At 54.4% G+C, this 15,673-nt stretch overlaps 3 protein-coding genes across 3 annotated transcripts; 2 read left to right on the top strand and 1 right to left on the bottom strand.

Annotated features, from left to right (window-relative positions):
* Window positions 1–1,370: 1,370 nt before the first annotated feature.
* LOC116793721 (magnesium transporter NIPA2-like) lies at window positions 1,371–4,653 on the bottom strand. The gene is made up of 5 exons (XM_032701751.1): window positions 4,506–4,653; window positions 4,350–4,406; window positions 3,228–3,318; window positions 2,921–3,081; window positions 1,371–1,984 (listed from the first exon to the last, which is right to left on the bottom strand). Exons 1-5 carry the CDS (start codon window positions 4,627–4,629, stop codon window positions 1,371–1,373), a joined length of 1,047 nt encoding a protein of 348 aa, XP_032557642.1. The 5' UTR covers window positions 4,630–4,653.
* A 19-nt stretch (window positions 4,654–4,672) lies between these two features.
* TAF7L (TATA-box binding protein associated factor 7 like) lies at window positions 4,673–10,401 on the top strand. The gene is made up of 11 exons (XM_032701750.1): window positions 4,673–4,849; window positions 5,778–5,856; window positions 6,019–6,152; window positions 6,526–6,652; window positions 6,861–6,919; window positions 7,942–8,014; window positions 8,414–8,530; window positions 8,645–8,833; window positions 8,935–9,047; window positions 9,353–9,412; window positions 9,980–10,401. The coding sequence occupies exons 1-11, from the start codon at window positions 4,784–4,786 to the stop codon at window positions 10,022–10,024; spliced, it is 1,062 nt and encodes a 353-aa protein (XP_032557641.1). The 5' UTR covers window positions 4,673–4,783; the 3' UTR covers window positions 10,025–10,401.
* Window positions 10,402–10,938: 537 nt separating this feature from the next.
* Window positions 10,939–14,903, top strand: LOC116794049 (aryl-hydrocarbon-interacting protein-like 1). Its single transcript, XM_032702367.1, has 7 exons — window positions 10,939–11,034; window positions 11,644–11,823; window positions 12,022–12,210; window positions 12,286–12,462; window positions 12,592–12,733; window positions 13,165–13,413; window positions 14,761–14,903. Exons 1-7 carry the CDS (start codon window positions 10,939–10,941, stop codon window positions 14,901–14,903), a joined length of 1,176 nt encoding a protein of 391 aa, XP_032558258.1.
* Window positions 14,904–15,673: the final 770 nt, after the last annotated feature.

Here is a 15,673-nt window from a genome sequence, read left to right as displayed (position 1 = left end):
GCCTTCTGGCTAGAAGGTTTTTTTTCTGAATTGTGATTTGTTGCTGAATTAATTTGGTCCCATGAATCAAACCTGTTTCTGGGAGAGTCTGTGGCCTTTCCCCTTCTTCCCTAAAGGTTTAACAGCTCCTGCTGTCCCGTAGTTTCTTTAGAGAGACTGAAAGCAGGAAATAACTAACCAGCTGCTTTATCACCTCGTGCACTTTTACCTGTGGAGGTCGCTGGTAGGAGGCCTGTGGGTGTGTCTTCTGGACCTCTGCCCCCAGGACACAAAGAGGAGCTTCTAACTGGAAAAACAACCAACAACTGATCCGCTCTCTGGGAAGGCAGCACAACATTTCAGCAGTGTTTACGTGCAGTGTGGCTCTGGGAAGCCTGGAGTGACACTGACAGTGGCCTGGAGCTCTGCACAGGACCCTGGTCAAGCAGTTCTGCTGGACAGCACCTGTGAGCGGCTTGTGGCCAGCAAGCCTTCCTGGGAACAAATTCAGGATGTGTTAAACAGCTGTGCTGATATAAACCCACATCAGTGAGGACACAGCTGTCTAGTTATCTTTCAGAAACTTACCTCAATAGCTAAGGACTAGATTCCCAGACTGAGTGGTTCCCTCTCCTGTCCTAACTTGAATTTCTCTGGAGCATTCACAGAGTTCTTCCTACCCCTGTGATTCTTCACACCTTTCAGCTGGCCCAGCTCTTGGTACAAATGTATCACTCACCACTTGGGAACTGAACAGATCAGTTTTTAATAGAATACAGTAAGCAGGTGCTTCATCAACCTGCACAGCAGATGTTGCATGAAGAGGTTGGTCCCTCTGAAGAGCCACAGCAGCATGTGGCAGCACCACTGAAGTTTCCCAGTTTGGGCTGTATTCTGTTCTTGGATGTGAATCTGTAAATAAATTCTAGCAGAGTGAGCAAAACAAGTACTTGACAGAGGAATCTTTAATTACTATTCTGTGTGTGTCACCTTTCAAGCCAGACATCCATCTTCTCTCTGCGTAACCTTAGCACCATGTTAGATCATTTTGTAGCTGTTAATCCTGTTTTAAAAAAACGCTGTGAGGCATTCCCAGAGGTGTGGTCTGCCATGCAGGGTTAGCACTGTGTTAGTGCTGCAGGTCTCTCTGCACAGCCAGGTTCTGGGTCCTGATGGGGGCAGATCAATTCTTCACATAAAAGAACAGCGAAGAAGCACAGGATCCAAGGAACTGGGCGCTTCCCAGGGCTCCTGTCTGGAGCCACAGGAGGCTGCTGGCTCTGCCAGACTCCTGTCAGTGGCACATCACCCATGTGGCACCTGGGACAGGCAGAGGGTGACTGCCACGTCCTGGTAGTGCAGCAGCAGCTGAGGCTTGGCAGTGGGAGCTTTCACTTCTCCTCCTCTGTGCTCTGAGAACCTTTGTCCTCTGAGGGCAGCAGAGGCTGGTGCTGACAGGACTGGTGTCTGTCTGCACTGCTCCATGGGGGATGTAGGTCTGCCCTGCCTGGCTGCAGGAAGAGGGGCAGGAGGCTGGGGGTGAAGGGCATGTCCCTGAAGGCGTGCAGGAGGAAGATGCCAGACACGATGGTGAGGAAGCCGCTGATGGAGCCAACGACGTTGTCCAGCACCATGTGCTGCCACTCCTTGAAGAGGATGGCAGAGCACGTCATGACTGCTGTGGTGAACAGCACATAGTAAACGGGTGTGACCACAGATGTGTTGAAAATGTCCAAGGCTTTGTTCAGGTAGTTGATCTGGATGCTGATGCAGATCACCAGGCACACCAGGAGCACCCAGCCCAGTGGCTCTTTCAGGACTGGCTTCCCAGAAAACAGTTCTTTGAGGGCAATGCCCAGGCCTTTGACGCAGGATACAGACAGTGAGCCAATGGCAGAGCAGACCAAAACATAAACCAGCACGTTGCTCTGTCCATAACGGGGTCCAGCCACAAAGATAAGCAGAAGGGAGCTCACCAGGACACAAACAGCAAATGCAATGAATCCTTGGGGAAAGAATGAAAGAGCTCTGTCAGAACACAGTGACAGATGTAACTGGACAGCAAGCAGAGACAGAGGATGGGGTAACTGCCCCATCAGTCTGTCTTTGGCCTCCATCTGAAGGGAATGGGGTTGGGAAGCAGTCAGTCTGCAGCCTGAGCAAAGCTGCAGAGCCAGCAGCAGCTCTTTACAGTGCAATCACAAGTCAGGCTGTCAGATATAGCCCATGCTGGCAGTGGCAGGGGCACAGCCAGGCTCCAGGGCACTAGCAGAGGTGGGAGGCTTGTTGACCAGTTCTGCAGGAGGCCCGGGAGGGTGGCAGAAGGCTTGGGAAGCCCTGGCTGAACTCTGGAGACTGTGGTGTGATAAAAAGGAAAGTGCCACATAACAGGAGTGCGAGGCCCCACCAGTGTTCCTTCTAATGAGCAGCAGCATCTACCTGTTACTCTGCTTTGCTCTTCTGCCTGTGCTTCCTTCCTCCATCTCTTGTGGCTTATTCTGCCATTTGTGCTGTTGCCCACACCAAAGCCTTGCAACTTGATTTATCCTCTGACATGAAGCACCAGGACTACATGATCTTGGATGTAACTCATTGAATCCATTCATCTTTGCCTGAAGGTCCTCTTCTGCTTTCCCTCAGCCACACCACTGCCACTCTTGTGTCCAGGAATTCCCTCTCCTATTCTGGCACTGCCATAGGCCAACCCCTTCTGCTGACAACTGCACCTAATTCCCCTGCTCTTCACTTTTTGCATCTATAACTCATAGACAGTTCAAAAAAAGCCCACTTGGTAACTGCTAATGATTCCAGTTGTGTCTGCAGGACAAGAAACAGCTCCATTGCCATTTAGTTCAGTCCTTACTAATCTAGCCAAGTTGTGTCCCACCTTCTACTGTCAGTTTTGAGCCTGAAGTTGACAGGACCCCTTTTATTTTAGTACCTGGATCTTTCAGCTTCTCTGCCATTGACTCCAGGCTGGAAACCTCTTCTTCCTGCGGAGCGTGGATCACCATCACAGTGGAGCCCAGGATACTCAGGATGCAGCCAATCTTCCCATGAACATTCAGCTGCTCATTGAGGAAGGTGGAAGACAGAACTGCACTGAAAGATAGTAAGAAAAAACCCACTCAAAACTAATTAAGACAAGAGATGGGAGTACCTGAGGGAAGAGAGGAAGGAAAGCAGAGCACCTGCTTTCGTCCCTCAGGGGTAGTAGGTGAGGTGAGGGTGTTTCTGAGGCTGCTTACCTAACAAGGACACTTAGAGCACCCAATGGAGTTACCAGTGTTGCAGGGGCAAAGGCATAGGCAGCAAAATTTGCAGCTTCTCCAACTCCCACTGGAAGAGAAATTCTGTTGGGTGAGCATCGAAGTAGGAGCAATTCACCATAATACAAGTTTGAGTGTAGTCAGAGAAGCCTCGGTTTCCACCTGAGCATCCTGTGTTTTTCCGAGGTATGTCATGCAACCAGGAAAGAACAGCACCAGCAAGAACAACCAGAAGCCCCACACACGTTCTCTTGGGAAGGGAAGGCTCAGTGTAATGCATGGTGATCCTTAGTCACATGGGCCTATACAGCAAGCAGCAACCACGGGAAACTATTGCCACAACAGCCACAAAGCTGAAAGGAGTTTGTATTTCTAAGAGGTGTTCTTCTCCTGGAACTGCTTTTACAGCTTTTTAAAGGGTAAATCAAGTACAGTTGGTTCTTAACATTGAAAAGTGTGAAGTGGAGCTGCTGAAATTGCTGTAGCATTGAACAGTGCTGGATGTTCTGTTATCACAACATTCTCCGTGCAGGCCACTTCAGAAGCACTCAACCCAACCCAGCTAGACCAGCTCCTCAGGTCCTGCTTAACAGAGAAACCTGGTAATGCATGAGACTTAAGGATATTTTAGAGTTAAAATTAGATCAACATCATCCTCAGACACTTGGATAAAAATCAAGCAAACAATGATCATCATAATAAAACAAGAAAGGGGCTGGAAACAACCATAAACACTCCTAAAAGAGAAGGCTGTGGAGTGACCTAATTGTGGCCTTCCAGTACCTGAAGAGGACTGGAGAGAGACTGTTTACAAGGGCATGTAGTGACAGTATATGGGGGAATGGCTTCCAACTGGCAGAGAGCAGGTTTACATCAGATATCAGGGAGAAATCCTTTACTTGTGAGGTGGTGAGGCCCTGGCACAGGTTTCCCAGAGAAGCCGTGGCTGCCCCATCCCTGGGAGTGTCCAAGGCCAGGCGGGACCGGGCTTGGAGCAGCCTGGTCTAGCGGAAGGTGTCCCTGCTCGTGGTCCTTAAGGTCCCTTCCACGATCCATTCTGTCACAAGTGTGTCTCACCGCGGGGTGAGCGCGGGTACTTACTGCACAGCAGCCCTGCCCACCAGAGCCATTCCCGCAGGTACGCGTGCCCTCCTTGCCCTGAGTGCGGAGGAAAGAGAAACAGGAAGCCTCAGACGAAGCGACACGGATGAAGCGACACACGAGGCTCGCAGGTCGCGATGCCCGGAGCGGCCGTACCTGCCCTGGCGCGGCCGCGGCGGCACAGCCGGAGCAGCCCCTTCTTCTTGAGGACGAAGCTGCCGCCGATGAAGGCGCTGGAGGCCAGGGCCAGCCCCAGCCCCAGGCCGAACCCGGCCCCCATGGCCCCGGTGCCTTCCCCGGCGGGGCGGGGACCGGCCGGGGATGGAGCGGAAGGGGCGGGGACCGGGCTCGGCTTCCGCGGGAACGGGAACGGGCTCGGAGCCTCCGCGGCCGCGGGGTGAGCGCGTCTGCTTTGCCGAGCTGGAGGAGGAAGGATGAGCAAGGGCAAGGACGATGCCCCGCACGAGCTCGAGAGCCAGTTCGTGCTGCGGCTGCCGCCGGTGAGAGCCCGCTCGGTCCCGGCGCGGGTCACGGCGAGCTCAGCCCCGTTTGCCCGGCGAGCGCCGCGTCTGGGGGGGGCTTGGCGAGTCATCGGGGGATCTGCGGGTCCGGCCAGGGACGTGGAAGCAGGCTGGAGGCTCTGGGACCGCGGCAGCCCGCTCCCAGTCTTCTGGACGGGTTTTCCACGGCCTCCCTTGGAGAGGAGCTCCTGCCACACAGAGCAGGAGGCTCGGGAGATAACCGAGAGGATTAGGTTGTAGGGACTTAGCAAGTGCTCTACAGTTGCTGTGGCTGTAAGTCGCCTTGATGATATTGGTTAGGTTGCTTGAAGCTGAGACTGTCTTCAGTGGTGCCCAGCGACAGGACGAGGAGCAGTGGCTATAAAACAAAGCACAAGAAGTTCCACCTCAACGCGAGGAAGAACTTCTTTGCATTGAGGGTGGCAGAGCACTGGAACAGGCTGCCCAGGGAGTTCGTGGAGTCTCCCTCTCTGGAGACGTTCCAAACCCACCTGGATGCGTTCCTGTGTCACCTGCTCCACGTGACCCTGCCTTGGCAGGGAGGTTGGACTCCAGAGGTCTCTTCCAATCCCAACAATTCTGGGATTCTGTGGCTGTCCTGCTGAGACTGCAAGGGCTTGGTGCAGGGAGCTGTAACTTCCCCAGCTCTACATTGCTCTGGCAGGTGTGTCTGTCAGAGCCCTCACACTACTGTGTCATGCCAGGGCTTTGGAGAGCACCAGGAGCAGCAGAGTCACAGGACTGACGTGATGTTGGGAGGAGGGTGCAGTTGTCATTGTGGCTCTTGCAGTTGCCGTTCTGCATGGGGCTGGCAGGTGTTTAAAGCTGGGTGGGGTGTGCAGAAGCCTTTGGGAATTCTCAGAGGAAGCACACCCTCTCCTGAAGTAAGTGTGTCCAACCTTCCCAGGAATATGCGTCCACTGTGCGACGAGCGGTCCAGTCCGGGAATGTCAACCTGAAGGACAGGCTCACCATTGAGCTGCACGGTGAGTGAGCAGCACCAAGGCATCTTAAACCTCCTCTGGCTGTCTGCAAGTGAAGCTGTGCCACTTGCAGGTGTTGTCCTCTGGAGTTTCTGTGCCCAGGGATGTATTGCCCAGCGTGGCTGTTTAGCCACAGCACTGACCTGTTCCCGTGGCTCTCCACAGCGGATGGGCGCCATGGGATTGTCCGTGTGGACCGGGTGCCACTGGCAGCCAAGCTGGTGGATCTGCCCTGCATCATTGAGAGCTTAAAAACCATCGACAAGAAAACCTTCTACAAGACAGCAGATATTTGCCAGGTATGGGCTGTCCTTCTCACCTGCCTCAACAGCTTAATTCCTTGCTCCCCTCCCCAGGAGAACCCTTGCACACTCTGGCAGCTGGACATCCAGTATAACATGGCCAATTTCTGTATTCTCACAGTATTAGCAGTTTAAAATTCCCCATTCTGCTTGGTGTTTAGAAACCTCATTTCTGGAGCATGAAATACAATTGTCCTTGTGACAGCTTAACTGCTGATGTGTCCAGCTGAGCTGGGTGTGAAACTGTGTTTCCCGCACCCTGTGCCCCTGAATCCCTTTGGCTCACAACATTCAGTGGGCAGATGCTGTTCCTTCACATCCTCGTGTCCTTGCCTTACGATAAACCTTTGTGTTTCTGTGGGGATTCCAGATGCTTGTTTGCACCGTGGATGGTGATCTCTACCCCCCTTTGGAAGAGCAGACTGTGAGCACTGACCCCAAGGCAAACAAGAAGAAGGACAAGGACAGAGAGAAGAAATTCATATGGAACCATGGCAGTGAGTAGAGACTGTGCCAAACCCCTCCAAACTCCTCCACCTCAGTACCCCACATCTGTGCAGGGTACTCACAGCTGCCAGGTACTGGCTGTGCTGCTGCTCCATTTCCAGGGCTCTCTCTGCTGCTGAAGGGTCTCCTCCCTTCTGACATTCACTTCCCTCACTGGGCCATCTGCCTGACACGTGCAATCTGTTTCTTCTGTCACAGTCACTCTTCCCCTGAAAAACGTGCGGAAGAGGCGATTCCGAAAGACAGCTAAGAAGAAGGTGAGTTGCTTAAGAAGAAGGTGAGTTGCTTCTCACACAGATGCAGGTGCCATACCCAAGGGATAGGAAGGCAGAGACATTAGAGCTGTAACTGTCTATTGGTCCAGAAAACATGGGATTTCTTAACGTTCCTGCACATGTTTTCTTGCCTGAGATGAGGGCGAAGGGAGGGTAGTAAATTTAAACACTTCTTTGGGTGCTTCCTCCATGTTTTCCAAGGTGCTCCTGAGGGGCATCATTCCTGCTGGACTTCATTCCTGTGGCTGCCTTGCCATAGCACGTCTCCTCCCGCTCACAGAGAGGAAAGGAAGGGAGACTCTCATGGAAATGAGGCTTCACTCATTCCTGCTTTCCCAATCTTTTCTCTCTGCCTGGTCCTTTCCCTTCCCCAACAGGCAGTGCTACAAATAGTACAACTGTCACTTCAGCGGGAGGAGTGACAACAGATGGAGCTCAGAGACTGTCTCTGTGCATATACACAAGCCAGGCAAGGTGTTGGGGAGATACAGCACCCTGAGGCTGGGAAGACTTGTTCTTCTCTCCTTTGCAGTTTCTGAGAACAGGATGGAGTGTGATTTTGCATGACATTTGGGAAACAAATTACTTGAGATGTTCTTGTAGCCCACAGGAGAGAGATCACAGCAGTAAGATTCCTGATTAATTTAAAAGTGAAAAAGTAAACCATCTTTTAAGTGAGATCAGAAGGAGTTGAGCTGACCATCAACACCTCAAGGACTTTCTGCATACACGTGGACAGTCTTATTTCATAAGTAGTATGAGTAGAAAAACGAGAGCACACAACCCACCAAGGAGCTCTGTACAGAAAAAAGAGGGATTGTTTTAGGGGGTGCACAAATTACTTCTTGGTTGAGCATAAACAAATGCTGAGCAGAAAGCTCTAAGAAAAGGGAGCCTTGAAACAGGGCTCTGTCCAGAGGTGGAGGGTTGGGGTTTGACCCGCACCAGCAACATGCACGAGGCATTTAACAGTGTCTCTGTTCTCTTTGCCCTCTCTGGCCCAGTATATTGAGTCTCCTGATGTGGAAAAAGAGGTGAAGCGTCTCCTGAGCACCGATGCCGAAGCTGTCAGTGTCCGTATCCTTTCAGTGGGGAAGAAAGCTCAAGAGTGGGACAGGACACTCTGTGACCTGGGGGTTCTGGAAAGGACAGACAGGTTGAGCTTTGCATGGGTGGGGGAGACTGGGAGATAAGCGCACAAGAGGCACTGAATTTTGGGGGCCTCATCTTTGCCATGTTCAAAGCTTGCTGTTTCCTCATGGTGATCTTTCTTGTTGTGCTGAGCAGGAACTGTAATAACAGCAGAGGAGAAGTCATCAAAAAAAGGGGTCTGGGGTGTTTCATCCTGGGTATCCTTAGCTACAAGGCCAGACTTGCTGAAGGGGCAGTGATCTCCTGCAGTTTTTAGCATTCTTCCATCATACCACATCTTCCACGTTCCTCTTTTTCCCTTGACTCACCTGTTCCTGCTGTCAGGCTGGGAAGTCATTGCTGAAGATGAAACAAAAGAAGTGGACAACCATGGTTCACTCACCAGCCTGGACATCTCTTCCCCAGGGATGTCGGGACACAAGCAAGGTCACGGCTCCTCAGGTGCAGTGGGGAGGGCTCTTGTTTTCTTCCCACCTACTAAGTGACGTGGTCCCTGGCAGGCAGAGGGTGCTGGGAGGTCATCAGCTGTGTTTTAACTCTTTTTCCCCCACCTAGAACACGATGAACTGCGGGAGATATTTAATGATATCAGCAGCAGCAGCGAGGATGAAGATGAGAGGGATCATCATGACGATGAAGACCTGAACATCATGGACACTGAGGAAGACTTGGAGAGACAGCTGCAGGACAAGCTGAATGAGTCTGATGGGCAGCAGCAGGAGAATGAGGGGTCTAACCAGATTGGTGAGTAGGTGGCAGAGCACAGCAGAATTGTGGGGATGCCAGGCAGGCTGCACTGCCCAGCTCTGCTGCTGCTCTGGGTGTGAGCTCACTCTCCTTTCCAGCCATGGGGATCCAGAAACAGATTGACAACCTGAAAAGTAAGCTCCAGGAGACTCAAGACAGGAGGAAGCGCCAGGAGGATCTCATCATGAAAGTGGAGAACCTGGCCCTCAAGGTGAGAGCTCTTCTGGGGTCTCTTCAAGTCCTCTGCTTAGCACTGGCTTGCCATTAGATCCAGCAGACTGATTTAGCTGCTGCCCTGGAAAAGCCAAGGGCCTTTGCATGCTGGATTAAAAATAGTTGTGGTGTGGTCATACACACTCCAGCATTTCCCTGTGGAAGCAAAGCAGTCTGTGGAACTGGAGGAGATAAGGGGGTGTCAGTGCAGCTTGGGGCTTGCTGCAGTACTTGACGTTTTTCCAGCACCCATTCAGTTGAGATCACATTGCTAACTGTGCTCTGGCATGTTTGTCTCTACAGACTCGTCTCCAGGCTGTCCTGGATGAGTTCAAGCAGCAGGAAGAGCGAGAGAAGCAGCAGGTGAGGAAGCTCCCACAGTGGAGTGGGAAGTACTGGAGCACAATGTGGTTCTAGGCTTGGCCTCTGACAAAGTTTCCCCAGTCCTGTACCACACCAGCTGCTGAGAACTCCAGTTTTACAGATCAGGTGGCGTTGTACCTCACCTGTAGTTGCATGGAGCTTCCTGAGGCACAAGGAGATACAGGGAGTGGGTTGGCTGCAGCCTTCCTTCTGAAGGAGCAGTGAGCCAAAACATGTTCAGTCAGCAGTCTAAAGCTGCCAGGATTGCTGACACACAAACCCACTGGCATCCATGTACCAGAAAGGCAGTGGCTGTAGACTCTTGGCAGATTTCCTGCCTGGGCAGCTTTGTTCCAGCCAGGTACCAAGGCAGGAGGTTCTTTCTCCCAAGTTCCTGTGGGCAGTGCCAGTTCTGTTCCAGAGGTGCCCAGGCACAGCTCTGGGCAACACACAGGCAGAGCAGCCACTGGCATGGGTAGAAGATCTGCAGGAACACAGAAATGCTGAGGCTGGGGCTGCCCAGAGTCCCAGCCATGCCTGACTGTAATCCTCTCTCCCTCTTCCCAGATGGCATCCTTGCAGGAGCAGCTGGAGTCCCTCATGGAGAAATGAGGAGTGGGCTTAGGTCTTTGTAACTGTGAGCAGAGCTGAAAGTGGTGGTCACCTGCCGTGCTGAAGTCTTTGCTTTACTCACACACTTCTGCTGCCAGAAGTGCTGCTGGGCAGTGCTAGAGGTTCCATGTCCAGAGCTGCTTCCACATCCATTGTGCTGGGTTTGGCTGGTGGAGCTGAAGAACTGGACTGTGCCTGTGAGAGCAGCCAAAGCACTGGATTTACTGTAAATACTCACTGATCTCCCTGGGACAGCACAGTGTTGGTTTCTGCATCTTATTGAATCTGGGGCTCGATGGGCTGTGGCCTGGTAGGAGCTTGTTCTTGTGTTTGAGGAAACTCTAAAAAAACTCTAATAAAGTACCATTTCCAACCCTGCTCTGTTCCTGTGTGGTCTCTCAAGGGTCTGGCTACACACAGCCCCTGGCAGGGAGCTGTTCCTGGGCACCTCTGGGACACTGCTGGGCTCCTTCCTCAAAATGCTCCGTGTGGGGCTGGGTCAAAAGTGACTGTGTGCCATCACTCTGGGGGAGGAACGAGGGCCCCTGAACAGGGAGTTTCTGTAATTCCTCACAGACTAGGCAGGCAAATCCCAGATTAACCTGACAGGGTGGGAAGAGGATTAGAACGGTGGTTACAGGAGGCAACGGAGGACACCAGGGGCTTCAGCAAGTGTGTGCTACGGCGGGACACCCCTCTCACAACCCAAAGGGCAAGGGAAAGGGAGAAGGCTTCCAAGCTCTGTCCCCTGCACAGAAAGAAAAAGGTCAGCAGCAGACCTGGGAGATGACAGCTGTGTCCAGATAGCCAAGAAAGAGAGATAAGCCTGAGGAAGACGTGGAGAGCAAGAAGGGCGAGAGCGTGCTCGCGTGCACGTGCCTGTGAGCTGCTCCTGGGGGCTGGCAGGAGCAGCCATGGAGGAAACCTACCTTCTGAACGTGGAAGGGGTCAAAAAGAAGATTCTTCATGGAGGCCACGGGGAGCTGCCAAAGTTGCAGGATGGGAGCAAGGTAAATTGTCTTTGTTTGTTGTTCCCCCAAGGTCCTGGGAGAGGGAGTGGGTCTGACACCACCAGTCCTACCCATTACAATTCATAAGCTGAGCTCCAGGTCTGGAGTACAGCGAGATCCCTCACAAGAGAGTGTAGGAAGGGCTGGTTTGGGCACAGGCAGCCACATTGCCCATGGCCTCACCTTGCACTGGGCCTGTGACACCTCCTCCCTCTGTCCTGGTGCCATTAGAGCTCAGCAGCCCCCGTGGGTCACTGAAATCTGCCTTTCCTGCCTTTCCTGCTCAAGCAGGAGTGAGGTGGGCCAATGGGTTGTTCTTGGGAGATTCTCCAGACCCTGGGTATGGGCAGATCACTGTGGGTTCCACCAGGTTCCTGATGCATACTGTGAGAGCACCCTCTGTACTGGGCTAGGGAGCAGCACAGATGGGCGTTAAGATGCTCCATCATCCACCTGCTGTCTTCAGACAAGTGGGCAGCAGTCACAATTTCCTGCTGCAGGGGGAGAGCTGCCAGTCAAACCAGCACATTGCTGGGAGCAGGCCTGACCCCACAGCTCAGGTCATTGGGACTGCCAAGGGGACTGAACACTGGGCTTTCTCCGGGGCAGTTCACCTTCCACTTCCAGACGCTGAAGGACAACTTTGAGCGGACGGTGATCGATGACAGCCGGGAAGCTGGAATGCCCATGGAGATCATCGTGGGCAAGATGTTCAAGCTGGAGATATGGGAGACGCTGCTCAGCTCCATGAGAATTGGGGAGGTGGCAGAGTTCTGGTGCGACATCATTGTGAGTGAGGGGCCCATTTCCCTCCTTCCTGCAGAGCCAGGGCACAGGACCGTGCATCCCACAGAGGCTCCAGCTTTGTCTGGTGCAAGCACAGGGGGCACAGGTGTCACTTAGCCACAGGCCACCAGGGGGGCTGCCCCAGAGGAAGGGGCACAGACTGTGCCCATGCACTGAGTGGAGTGCTCCCCCTCCTTGCAGCACACAGGCATGTATGCCCTGGTCTCCAGGGGCATGCGGAGGATCACAGAGGGACGGGACCCCCTGGAAGGGCAGAAGCACCGCTGTGGCATGGGCAACATGTTTGACTACCACAGCACGGGCTATGCTGACCTGGACGAGCTGCAGCGGACACCACAGCCCCTCATTTTCATCATGGAGCTGTTCCGGGTAAGGGGGATGGAAGGGCGGCTGCCAGAGCGGGAACGGCCCGGACAGGCAGCTCAACTCCTTCTGCCCGTGCAGGTGGAGGAGCCCTCAGCGTACAAGCGTGACACCTGGGCCATGAACAAGGAGGAGAAGCTGGCAGCAGTGCCTGTGCTGCACAGCGAGGGCAATCGCCTCGTCCTCCGCAGAGAGTTCGCGCAGGCGGCCGCCAAGTACCAGGAGGCTGTGATCTGCCTGAGGAACCTGCAGGCCAAGGTGAGCAGGGCCAGTCACCTCCTGACAACCCTACCTGGGTTGTGCCTCAGAGTGCTTCCCTGTGGGTCTTGGGTGCCTGGGAGGGGATGGCCACAGCCCTGAAGCACCCGCTGTTTCTCCCCGGGGCAGGAGAAGCCGTGGGAGGATGACTGGCTGAAGCTGGAGAGCCTGGTCACACCGCTGGTGCTCAACTACTGCCAGTGCCAGCTGGAGCTCGGCGAGTACTATGAAGTGCTGGAGCACACGACAGAGCTTCTCCAGAAGCACAACGGTACCTGTGCTCTGCATCCCACCCCCCTGCTCCCAGGCACGCTGTCCTCTGGATCCCCCATCCGTGGCAATGCTCATCCCATGTCCCTCTCTCTGTGATAGTACCTATGTCACCTGGATCCCCACATCCACTGCAGAACCCAGTTTCCCCTGCCTGTGACAGTGCCCATGACCCTGTTTTTCCCTGCCCACAATGGCACCCCTAGGTCCCACCACCAACACCACCACACCACTTTTCCCCTTTCCATGATGATTCCTGCACCCCCTGTGCCCTGCTGCCCAGGTCTCCCTGCCCTCCCTTACAGGTGTGTTCACCCCACATCCCCCTGCTCCTCATGCCTCATGTCCCTTGGTTCCCAGGGCCTCTCCAGCTCCCATGGCTGGTGGCCCTGAGCTACAGGACCCCCACTGGGGGCTCTTCTCTCTTGGCAGACAATGCCAAGGCCTATTTCAAGCGGGCAAAGGCTCACGCTGCAGTCTGGAACGAGCGGGAGGCGCGGGAGGACTTTATGCGCGTGGCTCACCTTGACCCCTCCATGGCGGCCGCCGTGAAGAAGGAGCTGAAGCAGCTGGGGGAGAGGATGAGGAAGAAGCACGTGGAGGATCGGAAGCGCTACCAGGGGCTCTTCCAGTCGCCCCAGGGTCGGCGGGCCAGCAAGGGGAGGGAGAGCAGGGAGGCGGGTGACGGGGCACCTCGGGGGAAGGTTGGGGTTCAGGAGAGCCCTGGGCAGGGGGAGCGGGATGGAGGGACCCAAGGAACAGAACAACCAGGGGCTGCCCAAGCAGAACAAGGGACCCCCAGGGCTGAGGGTGAAGGGGCGGCACCAGAAGGAGAAGCAGCTCAGGAACACCCTGCAGGGGCAGAGGTGGAAGCGAAGGATCAGACAGGACTGGGGGAAGAAGTAAAGCTGGGCACCTGTGGGACAAAGCCAGAGAGCCTGGGAACAGAGGAGGGAGAAGAGGAAGAAGAGGAGGGGGAGGAGGCAGAAAAGGAAAAAGGAAAGGAAGAAGAAAAGGAAGAAGAGGAGGGGGAGGAAGAAGAAGAGGAAGAAGAAGAGGAAGAAGAAGAGGAAGAAGAAGAGGAAGAAGAAAAGGAAGAAGAAAAGGAAGAAGAAAAGGAAGAAGAAAAGGAAGAAGAAAAGGAAGAAGAAAAGGAAGAAGAAAAGGAAGAAGAAAAGGAAGAAGAAAAGGAAGAAGAAAAGGAAGAAGAAGAGATGGAGGAGGAGAAGGTAGAGAGGGGGGCAGAGGAGGAAGATGAAAAATTGGAGGAAGAGGAGATGGAGAAGGTGGAAGAAAAGGAAGAAAAAGAGGAGAGGCAGGAGAAGGGAGAGAGGGAGGCAAAAGAGGAAGATGAGAAATTGCAAGAGGGAGAGGAGGTGGAAAAGGAAAAAGAAAAGGAGGGGAAAGGGGAGAGAGAGGAGGAGAAGGTAGCAAAGGGAAAAGTGGAGGAGGACAAAGAGGAAGAGAGTCTATCAGCAGAGATGGAAAGGCTGGATGCAGGGCAATGTGGGGCATCAGGGGGGCCAGAGGCAGCAGGAATTGAGCAGAGGCTGGAACAGGGAGCCAGTGGGACAGAGGAAGCTGGTACAGGGAGTGCAGCTCAGTCTCAGCCAAACAGAGCCCCAGAGCCAGGGCCTCCCAGTGAGGGGCTGGAGCCAGCTGAGGGGTCCCCAGAGCTGGAGGACATGGAGGATGAGACACCTGGAGAGGCTCTGGAAGAGGCAAGCTGCAGGGAACAGCAAGCAGGCAGCAGATGAGAAAATGCTGGGGAAGGGAACATCCCCCCACAGCGAGCTTCACCCCTGGGGCAGCCAGAGAAGGGGGCAGTGGGCAGTGCAGTGATGAGCAAGGCCAGTTACCCCTGCATGGGGGAAAGGCTGCTAGAGCACTGACAAGGAGGCACAGCACAGGCAGCAGGGCTTCTGTGCCCTGAGAGGGAGCCCCGGGGCTCGGTCTGGCCCAGCAGTGACAAGGGAACAATGCTGTCCTGACCCTGCCATCACTGAGCCCACTGTCCCTGCTGTGCAGCACTGCCCTCTGCACGCCTGCCCCGACTCATGGGCTCCAGCGCCTTTCAGCTGGGCGCCATGGAGCTTTGCTGGCTGAGAAATAAAAACTCTTCCCTGGCACCAAGTGCTGGAGTTGTTCCTGGACGTGACCGGCTTCCCTGATCATAGACCACCCCTCCTGCCTTGCCCTGGAGCCCATGGCACAGGGATGGGGCAGTTCATGCTATTCTGAGAGAGGTAGTTAAGAAGGTTGCATTTAAGCACCCACACCCATTTAAGCTCCTGAATCTCTCCTGTGTGAGAGTGTCCCCAAACTTCCCTGCAGTGGCACCATATCAGGACTTTGCCCAGCACCACCAGCCCTTCCAGACAGGTCCACCTAAAAAAGTATCAGTCCTGTCCAGGCTTTACCATCAGTCTGGGCTGCACCCTGTACAGTGGGGAGGGCCTGAGAGCCCCCAGCCTTACCCTGAGCTGCTCCTCACCTGAACTCCTCGCTGGGCACAGTGAACACAGGCAGCACTCTGGGCAGAGGTACCCGGACACCTCTGGGCACTGAAGATTTAATGCAGCTCCAGAAAGAAAGCATGGAAGGAGAGGACTGCCTTACCTGCCCAGCATCCCACTGCTGTCCCACATCCTTCCCAGGGCTGAAGGGTTTCCTACAGCAAAAGTTCCTGGGTGAGAAAGAGGGACTGTCCCCACGCAGGCCCTGTCCCAGTCCCCAGGCTGCCACATGGCCCTGGACAGACCTTGCTGTGAGAGGACCAAGAGGGTGGTTGGGGGACACACCTGTGTCTGGGGAACCTGGAGCCCTGCTCTCAGTTTCCATTCTGCCTCAAGTGGTGTTGACAGCCAGGGTGACAGTGCAGGCTGCGTCCCAGCAGCCTTGCAGGAGCTGGGCCAGGGTGGTACAGCAATGGGAGCTGACT

Source organism: Chiroxiphia lanceolata, chromosome 14 (assembly GCF_009829145.1).
Source record: "Chiroxiphia lanceolata isolate bChiLan1 chromosome 14, bChiLan1.pri, whole genome shotgun sequence".
Taxonomy (NCBI): Eukaryota; Metazoa; Chordata; class Aves; order Passeriformes; family Pipridae; genus Chiroxiphia; species Chiroxiphia lanceolata.
Note: the sequence above shows the minus strand (reverse complement) of the source record. Positions and strands in the feature narration are given on the sequence as shown.